General features: G+C 35.5%; 1 protein-coding gene across 1 annotated transcript; it reads right to left on the bottom strand.

The window, feature by feature from the left end:
* Positions 1 to 3,658: 3,658 nt before the first annotated feature.
* Positions 3,659 to 7,530, bottom strand: LOC143533590 (MADS-box transcription factor 23-like). The gene is made up of 8 exons (XM_077028313.1): positions 6,958 to 7,530; positions 5,967 to 6,036; positions 5,617 to 5,681; positions 5,420 to 5,519; positions 4,313 to 4,354; positions 4,174 to 4,215; positions 3,955 to 4,091; positions 3,659 to 3,854 (listed from the first exon to the last, which is right to left on the bottom strand). Exons 1-8 carry the CDS (start codon positions 7,230 to 7,232, stop codon positions 3,794 to 3,796), a joined length of 792 nt encoding a protein of 263 aa, XP_076884428.1. The 5' UTR covers positions 7,233 to 7,530; the 3' UTR covers positions 3,659 to 3,793.
* Positions 7,531 to 12,409: the final 4,879 nt, after the last annotated feature.

Raw genomic sequence — 12,409 nt, 5'->3', positions numbered from 1 at the left:
AAAAACATTAACATATAAGAAAAAATATTTACGACACCGTTTTTTTGGTTGGCAAACCCGTGCGGTGGCAAAACCCAAGCGCTGTCGATCCCGAGCATTGAGACGGTAACTTCACACGAATTCAGTCGGTTTTGATAACGTACGTTACAGTACCAGAACTAAAAAACGAAAAAAAATATAAAAATTGAAGTGGACCAATGACCAATTTGGGGAGGGGGGTTAGTAAACTTGCGCATTGGTAAAACTTGAGCGTTGTCTGTCATGGGCTTTAAATAAAACCGCGAGTTTACTCGAGCTCGACTGGTTTCTTTCAGGTCTGTTATGGTACCGGGATTAAAAAAAAAAAGTTGACGTGTGGTAGGTTTCCATTACATTTATTATGGTAACTGAACTAAAAAAAATCTCGACCGATACGGTGCCGCCAAATGGCCCGATAGGCTACCTACGACACCAAAGCTGTCTTTTATATATATTAGTACAGTAATAGTAATATATAATAAAGCCCACTGCATCCGTTATAAGGCTAAGGGTAGTGGGGCTTGATCAAGCCCCAAGTGATCCAATATATGTATGACACGTAGGCGCTGACGTGACACATTGATGGTTGGTTAATTTGTATATGCTTTAGTTCGTTTAATTATTAGTTTTAATCGTTTATATTAAAAACTTCGATACTTCATACGTGTATTATTGTATTTCAGGTCACAGACTTTAAAGAACTTAATTTGGACCTGCTGATGCATGTATTGAAGACCCGGGATGTTCAGCACGCGAAACGAGAAATATTTATGAAGTTTGCTGGTGGCAAGTCCCATCGCGATACCCGATGGGCTTGGCTGAAGGCCCATCGCGTATAGCAATGGGTTTAAATTAAACTGTTGACTTTCTGGTCCATCGCGATATGCGATGGACCAGTGAAGACCCCATCGCGTATCGCGATGGGGTGTGCAAACGGGTTCTTAGGGTTTTAATCAATTTTTTTCATCATAAACGACCCTATCTTCGTTTTTATCACAAGAGGTGATTTCAAGAGCTTGAAGGCACTGATTCCATCATCCCAGATCGTACCAAGGCCATATACATGATCCATATCATCATTATTGACGATTCGATGATGTCGAGGCTAGCTAATCTCCTAGAATCTCACCTGGGAATGTATAGGTTGTAATCTTTTCAGTTTTCTCATGTGACTAAGAACACTTATGTATAATTGTTTATGGTTGATATATGATTATTGATGTTTGGTATTTTTATGTGTTCAATCGGTTTAGGTCTACGTTGGTCTGAACGATTTGTTACCAGTTGCTAGATAATTGATCATATGATTGTTTGATTAGATTGAATACGATAAAACATATAATTACCCTTAACTGAGTCACACTGGTAGGGACTGTTTGATAACCAGTGCCGTGTGTAAACTGTAAAGCGATTGTTGATGTCTAAGGTTTCATCTGATTGATCAGTCTGTAGTTAACCATTAATAATTAATCTGTTAGGTTGCATGAGATCACTGTAGGTTGCTTAGAATTCCCGTTGTGATTTGCTTTTATTAATTGATTGAAACTTGTTTACTTGTTTGTTTACTTAACTCTAAATTCAAATCATTGCTTGTGTGATTAGCACTACAACTAGTTACTTCATAACATTGAACTTGTTTACACGAATTGCATTAACCACATACTCATGGTGGGTACGATACCTTACTTATCCTATCTAGATAGTTTAACTAGGTTTTTGCATAACTCAAACGACGGTCATCACACATGATCAAGCCCCATAAGGTGTAGTGGGGCTTGATTGATCCACCCCCAAGTTTTTGATCCAACCAACGGCTATATTCACCACCCCCTTCTCCCAACGGCTATATTCCCCCGTGGACCGGCTCACCCCAGCCGTCCGCACCCACGTCCACGGCTAAGGGGTAGTGATGTGCGCGACGGCCAAGTCGTCCGCGCCCCCATATACGCGCCCCACTACCCTTAGTCTAACTCAAGACTTATATACTCATTAATTGCAACTCATTATAGCTCATTTCAACATGGTATTACTCATTACAACCATCTAACACATACAACTTAATATGACCTATTAAGGCCCATTTCTATTCAGGACTTAGTTGTATCAGTGTTTGGTGATCGTTCTAGGGCTCGACAATCTATAGTTTTTTCTAGGTCAATATTAAATTTAAAGACAAAAAGACTAATGTATCAGTAGAGATATAAACTAGACAACTAGAAGAACTTTGGCTTGTCCAAGCATGAACTCGGCTAGCTTAGAGCTCTTATATTACTACTCAAGTTCTGCTCAGCTCATAAGTATTTTTTTTATATAGTTAACAATTATACTTGTATACATTTACAGGTACGTTATATCTAATAATAATTTTTATTTATAGCAAAGTTTGTATTATATAACTTTTTATATTATTATTTTTAAATGTCACTGAATAGCAAACAAGTTTCAAAACTAAATTATATATAATAATTAAATTATATATACAGACTTAATTAATTAAATAAAAGTTTATAAAAATAATATGGGTATCTAAAGCTCAGGCTTGGAATTGTTGATTTAATGAGCGTGAATATAAGCTTATGTTTGGGTTCAATTAAGCTCGAACAAATACATGCTTTTAGCTTGTCGATCTTGAATAGCTCACAGCCGACTCGTCTCGCTTACACCATTATCTGCTAGTCTGCTTATCAAAAGGGATATTTGGTATATGAGCAAAATCGGTACCGGTACCAATTGGTACCGATACCGTACTGGTACCGAATCGGTACCAAAGTTTTAAGTTTCGGGATCGGTACGGTACCGGTATTTCCCGATTTTTTACCCTTGTTACCGGTACTATCCCGGTACCTACCAGTACCGAACCGAATATTTCGGTACCGATACCAAGAATTTCTGATTTTCAGGATCGGTATTTTCGGTATCGGTACCGGTATGGTACCGTGCTAATCCCAATATTATCATAATACCACATTGTTGTAGCATGGGGAAGATTTGTTTTCTTTCAGTTGTATACCATTTGGATCTCATCGTAATCATATCATGACTATTTTAATTTTTGTCATAAAAGACAAATTAGTCAATTTTACATGTATTTTTTTTTTCACATAGTTTGTTGATTTGCAATTGGGTGCAGAAATATCTATTGCTTTTGAAAATGCAAACTATGAAAAACATTATTGGAATCGGCTATATGAACAACCATGAGTTTACATTAACAAGGTAATTATAACTCGAAGCATCTTCAATAAGTCATAAGAACTCACATTATATGTATATCATCTTTTTATTAAGCAAGCTATCCTATCAAATTCTATACTTAGTCAATACGCGTAGCACCTCAATCTTCATGGCCTCGAATAATTTTTACAGATTTCACTTCGAGCAACAACCTTTAAATCGTCTAGAGTGCTAAACTCCCTAGGATTATAATCCATGTGCATCACAATGTACAACTTTGGCAATGAATCAAATAACGATGCAAATATAATCGATAATTATTCATTTGAGCTTAAAGTTGATAAAGCAAACCCGATAAACATTACGTGTAATCCATACTCTTTTTGTTTTTGAGCTTTCGCCTATTACACACATCGTCGTGTAAGATGCGTTATACGTCATTAGTATAATAAACGTACACTTACGATAATCAACATTAAAACACGACCAAAAGTAAAACAAGATGATTTTTAGATCATAAAGAGCAATTCGCTTAGCATTTTGTACATAACACTTATAGAATTGAAATTCAATGGAATAGTTTCGTCGTACTCTTCAAAACTTATGGATCATGCTCTGCTTTTGGAATTTTTCGCTTTGGATGATCGTCACGTTGTGATAACCTGCAAACATTACAAAAAGGGCCGGGGATGCCAACATAAACTTTTTATAACTATTAGAAACACCATTAAGCAGAAAATAATTATTGCATATGTCACATACCCTAAATGCAAAGAAATGCCGGCATCTCCATTATCCGGACCAAGATATGTGACTGCGCTCGGCCTTACGAAAGGACTCTTTCGCCCTACTAGACATATTTCATGACCGCTTGTTGATTTATATAGATGCTTTGCAATCTACAAAGATTCGGTTTTTCCAAATTCTTAGAAAGTGTATAAATGGGTGTAGGACATGTAACTTTATACGAGTAATAGGTACCTCTTTCTTCAAAGCTTCATTTTCCTTCATGGTCTTTTGCTCCTTATTAACAAAATTTAACAGATTAATATTAATCTTAGGAGACGAAACTCATCAAATATTCAACACAAAAAGGTTTTTGCATCAAAAAGTAATTTACCCTCAGTTTTATTTGTTCAATTTCTTCCAATAATGCCATATCCTGAAACATAAAAAGACTACTTAGTAATATAAGTTTAAAATATAAAGAAAGAAATACTTCGTTGTGACGTACAAACATACAAGAGTCTGGTGTCACATGACACCGGATAATTAACTTTTTTTTTTATGTGTTATATAGTATCTTCTAAGGTTTAGGGGGTGTTTGGTACAAAGAATGGAAATGGAGAGAAAATAGAAATGGAAATGGAATTGTAGAGAAAGAGAATTGGTATGGAGAATGAGAATCATTTCTCTTGTTTGGTACACGAGAAAATAAACAGAGAACTCTACCATACCCAACCCCACCTCCACCCAACCTGACACCACTCACCACCGCAGCCCCACCACCACAGCACCACCACCACAGCCCCACCACCACCACCAGCCCCACCACCACAGCCCCACACCACCAGCACCACCACCACAGCCCTTTCTTCAACCACAGCCCACCACCACCGGCTGCCGCCACCAAACCCCCTTCTTCAACCACAGTACACAAGAAATTAAAAAGATTCAAATTTTTGGAACATAAGATATAGAAAAAGGAGGCTCAGATCTGTCATCACTGCCTCTTTGGAGATTTTGTGGTGGTTGTGGTGGCGATGATGATGATAATCAGAAGCCACCTGCAACCACCGCCGATTTCCACCACCACTGTCACCCACCTGCGACCACAATCAACCGGTTACCATCTCTGTGTTCACCACTGCGAACGGCGGAGACGGGGTGGTGGTTGCAGACTTGGAGACGAGGTGGCGGTTGCAGACTTGGAGACGAGGTGGTGGCCGGAGACGGGGTGGTGGCCGGAGACGGGGTGGTGGCCGGAGACGAGGTGGTGACATGCTATGAGGAAGCTGCTGAGAAATGGATTTCTCTTTGTTTTAAAGAGAAATGGAATTCTCTAGTTTTAGAGAAATAGAAAGAGAAATAGAAATGAAAAGTGGAAAACAAACAAAAGAAATATTTCTAATTCCATTTCTCCCCAATCAAATCCCTCTAACAAACACCCCCTAATTGTCCTTATTGTAGCATACGTATCCGACCCTTGAATATATATACATGTTACCTTCCGATTCTTGATGGCTAACATGCCATCATGGAGTTGACGCTCCAAGTTTTCAAGCTCCTTGTAGTTTAACCCTTCCAACTCTTTTCCCATCATCAACCTTCAAATATTGTATGTATTTTTTAATAAACAATTAAACATATATACACTTTTATCTCAGAAAAAAACTATTATAATAATATTATATATAGAGTCACCTCTGCCCCTTCCGTAGCTTCACGATTTCAGCCTTCAAAGCTTCTACCTCATTGTTCGCTTCTTGCTTAAAATATTAAAAATGATACATACAGTTAACCTCCTGATTATTTTAAAATATAAATTAATTAAGAATTACAAAAATAAAATTTGTGTATACCGCATTATAATGTAGATTAGATCAGATACTTTCTTTGGATATTTTTAATTAACAAAATTAAATATACATACTCATGAAGTGAATTATGTTGTTTGGATATTTTAATTAACAAAATTAAATAATCATATAAACTAATTACTAATGAAATGACATGAATACTGTTATAAGTTATAACTAATTGGCAGCGGATACCTGTGTCCCAGAGACCGGGTCATTCCAACCATTCGAACTTCTTTCATATCTTGAGATGATATTTTGCAACCTACAAAATAAATGGAAAAAACAAGTTTATCTAGGAGGCAACAATTAGTTAAGAAAGATACGTATAACTTTTTAAATATAAGAACTCGAATGTTACGAACTTACGATTAGTGTATATCGATTGGTAATTTATTAATTGATGTATGCTATCAAATACAAAAAAGTTCATTTGTAACCCACTATTAGAAAGTCATGAAATTGCTAGTGAAACTTTTTAACCCACATATTAGTATTAAGCATTGAATTAAATGTTTTTTAAGTCAGCTTATGAAGTTAGACATCACTGTTAAAAATTCGTCACATATTGGTTGTCGAATAACTCATTTGTTTGTTAGATTGATCGGTGTAGGACCCTTTATGATGAGTCAAACTAGAAAAATAAATCAAATATCATAAATCACAGGCTTCTATTAACAAAAAAAATAAAAAAGAATTAGAAAGTGCTCATGTAGATAAAAAAAAAATCACTATACAAAGATAATGAGTAGAGTACTAGAGAGTAGAGTCCATGTCCACCTATAAACCTTTTGGGCCCAAATATCTTTTGTGGGCTTAACAACAGCGATTCTAGTAGACTTAGGCTAAAAGGCTTACTAACATTCTCTTGTAGGCCCAAATATCTCTTGTGGGTTTCCAGTTTTCCATTACTTTAATTTATTAGCTTTTAGATTAAGTAAACTTTGGTTTGCGCTTTTCCTAAAGCCCAAGCAAAGGTATAACGCAATTAATTTTTTTTTTTAATATATTTATTCCGGTTTTAACTTATATCTGTTTAATCATATATTCATAAGAAGTCTAAACTAATATATCTATCAAAATTATAATGGCCCCATATGTTCCAGCATTCTGAATCAGGACCAACCAATCAGTGTAAACTTTTGTCCAACAAACCTCTAAACAAAACATTAAAACTTATACTTACCGAGAACTAGCAAAATCGTAGAGTTTTCCAGTGCTCGAGAAAATAATAACACCCACCTCGGCATCACACAAAATCGCCAACTCTTTAGCCTTCTTCATAAGGCCAGCCCGACGTTTTGAAAACGTCACTTGTCGACTACTCACATTTTCAATCTTCTTTATTTCAATCCGCCCCCGACCCATCGTCTTTCTCGTCCTCTCCTCTCCACCACCACCACTAGAGGATGAAGAGGATGAAGAAGAACCACACATGATCATGGAAACCTTAGTGGGCATTTAACTTTAAGAACTTCTATATGAGCTCTACTACTTTGAAGTGATCTCTTTTAAAGGGTAATAGTTGCTAAATTTGGAAACATATGATAGAAAGGAAGCGATGTGGTTACTATAATTGGAAAAATGCCATTCTCATCATCAAAATTAAATTATATATAAAATATAAATATACCATTTTGGTGTGTCCCCATTACAAATTTACAAGGTTGGTCATTGGGTATTTCCCATTTTTATAGCTAATTAACTATTAATGGAAATATATGAATTCTCAAGGAAGAAATATTCGGCCATCATTCATATTTATTGCAAGGATGCCACACTTTAAATACATTCAGTTTTCTTACCACACGTTTCCTGTTTTAGAAATCAAACCTAAATTGAAGAATTTTAATTTTCTAAGTTTACTTAATATTCTAGTATTTTATTTCTTAATGTAAACAATTAGTTTAATATTTAAGATAATAATAAGAAAAATGTAAAAGAGGAGCAAAAGATGGAAACTTGTAAAATGAAGAAATTATACCAACACAAAAGTAGAATGAAACTTGTTACATCCCAAACTTTGCATAATTCTGTTCAAAACCACACGAAACACGTTTACGTGTTAGTTTCGAACTTTAGTTGACGAAATATATGTTACAATCAATGATTTTGATGGTTTGTTGAGCATAGTATCATAAATTGTAATGTGATTTATTATTTTGTATATGCATCTTGTAACATATTGATTTGGTATGACATTCATTGAATTATCAAATAATTAAGAATAACGATAATTATTTATTTTTAGAACGGAAACTCTCACACTCTCTAATCCGCTCATAAATTACACATTTACAACCACATGACTTGAAGCCTCAACAATTAGAAAGAAAAAAAAACGTTATCAAAAACCTTAATGCGATTAGCTCAAATGCCCTTTGGTATTTAATACCTTCATATGTGTGTTGTGGAGGACTCTCACTTAAGAGTAATGACAGTTAAATAACCCACTAGTATAGATTTCACAAAATGAACTTTGGATGAATTAGAAAAAAAGAATGTTTGTAGCATAGATTAAACCTTAGACAATCGAAAGATTTAAAGATTTATTGTATCTTATAATAGTGATTCCATGGACTTCTGTGACCGGGAAAAAATAGATCAGGGCAAAAAACACGAAATAATTTAACAAGACTTTTAAAAAAAAATGTATACTTCTCTATATACGATTATAGCTAGCAAATTTTAATATTTTATATTACATTTGATATATAAATTTTTTTTCTTCTTTCAACGAGATTAAGGGAGATCTACCCAAATAACTAGTTTCGACATACGAGTAAAGATAAGACGGGAAATATTATAAGATTGGCTTTCACTTATATATAACATTTATTTTTTCAGGAGTATTTCATAGTTGTCAAGTCCTTATATAAAGTATTAACCCATAAGGGTAATGGTGAAGGGGGCACAACCATAACAATTTTAAACTACCCTAAAATCCGACCAATCTTACATAGTCACCTTATTTTTATCCTGAACTACCCTGCACTACTATAAGGGCACTACTATAAGGGGTGACGGCGCTACCTAAAACTACCCTAAAAAAATAATATTTAATTAAAAGTTACTAATATATTAGAATTAAAAAAACACAAAAATAAATAATGGTACATAAAATTATAAATTAAACAATACTAAGTCAATTAAAAGAATACATAAAAATAGCACTCCTAGTTCCGTCAGCTTTCGACTTTGTTCTCTCTTCAAACACGCCGTTATTGCAAGCGGTAATTTGTCTCATTATATTTAGTCATTTCGAAAACACTGATGCATGGTATGATCGCTTGATCCTCTCTCTAACGAGAAAATAGTTTCAAACTCATTGCAAAAAACCCGACGTTTATTAGTTCACGTGATCCAAAACTTTGAAAACGTAAACCCATGCCTTTACTAACGATACTTCTTTTTCATATCTCCATGTTCATAGCCCTCTCCTAATTCTCGGTTCGGGATTGGTTGTTCGACAAAGTGATGTTTTTGAGAAAAATAGTTTAGGAATGGTTATAGAGAGTGTCTAAAATTTAAGTAGAAATGTGGTGTTTTTTTAGAGAGTGTGTAAAAAATGAAAGAGATAGGGTATTTAATAACAAAAATGGGGTAATAAATGTGAAATATAACCGTTGAATGGCTATATTTCGTTAAAGGCCAACGGGTTCTATAACCCGAAAACCATACCTGACGGCATAAATTAAGTGATTAACATAAACACTTTTATTTCTACTATAAAATATTATAATTAATATGTTAATTAAGTTAAAAGTAGATAAGCAAATCACCACACCAATGTTAGTTACTAACTAACAAGTACAAGTCTCATATAAATAGTTAATTAAATATCATATAAGTTTCAATCAATAAAACAAAAAGGAAAAATCTTTGAACCTGGGAGAGGACAACTGGACAAGCGGCTCATATGCTTAGAGATTAAACAGTGAGAAGATTCTTTGAATCTGGGCCGCCTGAAATGCTACTGGTCCACACAAAAACCCAGTCTAACCAACCCCACAGGCCCACATGAGCCTAGATAAAGTATGTGAGCCCCATCTACTATGAAAAATTGGGCTAACCTTTGGACAGAAAAACCAACTTTAAAGCCTTGTTGGTGGCCTGTACTAGAGGTGCACAAAAAACCCGTATCCGGAACCGGACCCGAAAAAATACCCGGAACCGGTTTTTTTATACGCGGGTATTCTTTACCCGAAACCGGAACCGACCCTACCCGTAGGGTATGGATAGGGTATGCATTTTGAGGTCAATACCCGTAGCCAGAACCGTAGCCGATTTATACCCGTAAATACCCGGACCCGGTCATACCCTATACCCGATACCCGGTTATACCCGATACCAATTTTCTAATACCCGAAATAATACATGAGTTTTTATAGTATATTTTTATGTTACTTCACAACTTTTATGTATAAGTTTTTGTAAAATGCATGTTACTAAGTAAATAATTTGTAATTAAGTGGATTTATGGTTTTTGTTATATAGTTTAATTATTTTTATACATTACAAAGCAAATTTAAATTTTAAACAAATTAACAATGTATAAAAAAAGTACAAATTCAAAACCGGGTATTAATACCCGATCGTACCCGGTTCCAATACCCGAACCCGATCATACCCTACCCGGGTACATAGGGTTGAGTTTTTTTCCTCAATACCCTACCCGAACCCTACCCGATTTTTCAATACTCGATCATACCCGAAACGGGTTTCATACCCGAACCCGGGTATTAGAAAAAACCCGATTTGTGCACCTCTAGCCTGTACAGGGCCTTGCCCCCCACTTGTACATTGAATCCGTCAAAGTTCCCGTTGTTTATAACCAAGACCAATATTTGATATTAAGGGGCTGTTTGGTTCATTCAGATCTAAATGAGTCAGATCTGAATGAGCCCCTGTCTCATTCAGCAACAACAATAAGTCTGAATGATTCAGACCTAATTTTAGCCATTCAGATGTTTTTCTGTTTGGAACCAAACAGTCTGAAGTCTAAATGAATCAGATGTTTACATCTGAATGGTTCCATTCAGATGTAAACAAACAGCCCATAATACTAAATGATGGTACATTTTCTTGTAAAATCGATTGTTAATGAGAGGTTAGTTACATCCAAATGTGGCATATTTAGTTTTAGGAAAAACAGAAAAAATAGTTTGGACTATCACAACAAGAATGACAAATAAAAGGCACACAAAAATATCATACGAGAAACAAGTGCATTCAGGTCTGATTTGGTGGTACTATCACACTATGTATAACCCAGTTTATTTACCAAGTGATAAAAACTACATAGAGATACCTTGTTTCAAAGAGTGGATTAAAACGTTAAATAGACAAAACATTGATGAAACATTGTAAAGGATTAACACAAGACAAGAAATCTGGCCGTGTTGACATAACGATCCGCAATCGAATATGAACATGTACTAGGATGTCGTCTCAATGATAAACAGTTTGTACAATATGAGATCCGGAAAACAATTGTTGGTGATTATGAAAAAAACACTAGGACCTAGTCGCCAATAGATTCAGCTAAAACTAATATTTTCTTCAAAAAAAATAATAATAAATATAAAAATAAACACAAACCCTAAATGACACATTCACATCATTTATTACTCAAGTTTTTAGCACACTTGCATAACCAAAACATACACCCAATTATGATCACAAAGAACAATTGAGTGGTAGTAATAATTATATACAAATTGGATACTGTAATTATTAAATTCTTCACCATAGTTAAATAGTTAATAAACAAATGTTCAATGACTAAACGTGTAAACAAACTCTTTCATGTGAACCGGTAACCAACGAGGTTGCGTTTTTGTCCGGCTCGATTGGCAGTGCAACCATGTTCTTTTCGGGCCAGCCATGTTCTTGTGGGCAGTTGTGGGCCATCTTCCATAATAATTCTTGTAGCAAGTTATCAGCCCACTTCCAGATTACCTGCAAATAGAGGTGCACAAATCGGGTTTTCTAAATACCCAGGTTCTGGTATAGAACTGGGTTCGGGTATGACCGGGTACGGGTATGACCAGGTATTGGTAATAATCAGGTAGGGTTCGGGTCGGGTATTGTCTCTAAAAATCATACCCTATGCATCGGGTTCGGGTCGGGTCGGGTATAGAACCGGGTATTTAAATACCCTATTATCGGGTATTGAAAAAACTCTATTTACGGGTTTTTTTCGGGTTTTTTTCCGGTATTTTTTTATATAGATTGGATTTTTTAAAAGTTTACACTTTTTAGGGGTATTATTCGGGTATTTTTAAGGTATTTTTCAGGTATACATCGGGTATTTGAAATACCCGGTTTCGGGTATTGGAAAACCTCGGTTCCGGGTTCGGGTATTACCGGGTACAAATCGGGTTTTCGGGTATTACCGGGTACAAATCGGGTCCGGTTCGGGTTCGGGTTTTAGTGCCAAAATGCATACCCTATCCGTACCCTACGGGTAGGGTTGGGTTCGGGTATAAAAAACCCGGGTATTAGAAAAACCGGTTCCGGGTATTTATTTCGGGTCCGGTTCCGGGTTCAGGTTTTTTGTGCACCTCTACCTGCAAATGGCGATTAATATAAGTTAATACTATTAACTAGAGGTGCACAAATCGGGTTTTTTGTAA

Source organism: Bidens hawaiensis, unplaced genomic scaffold, assembly GCF_021521415.1.
Source record: "Bidens hawaiensis isolate Kalapana, Puna unplaced genomic scaffold, B.hawaiensis_p1.1 tig00009824_1, whole genome shotgun sequence".
Classification (NCBI taxonomy): Eukaryota; Viridiplantae; Streptophyta; class Magnoliopsida; order Asterales; family Asteraceae; genus Bidens; species Bidens hawaiensis.
The sequence above is the reverse complement of the archived record's forward strand: the minus strand, read 5'-3'. Positions and strand labels throughout refer to the sequence as shown.

Bases quoted from the DNA above. Each gene is read 5' to 3' on its own strand.
- LOC143533590 (XM_077028313.1), bottom strand. From the start codon at position 7,232: ATGCCCACTAAGGTTTCCATGATCATGTGTGGTTCTTCTTCATCCTCT. The intron at 5,682-5,966 runs GTATCCGCTGCC...TAATATTTTAAG, and splicing joins ACCCGGTCTCTGGGACACAG to CAAGAAGCGAACAATGAGGT. The intron at 4,355-5,419 runs GTAACATGTATA...TTTATGTTTCAG, and splicing joins TAGCCATCAAGAATCGGAAG to GATATGGCATTATTGGAAGA.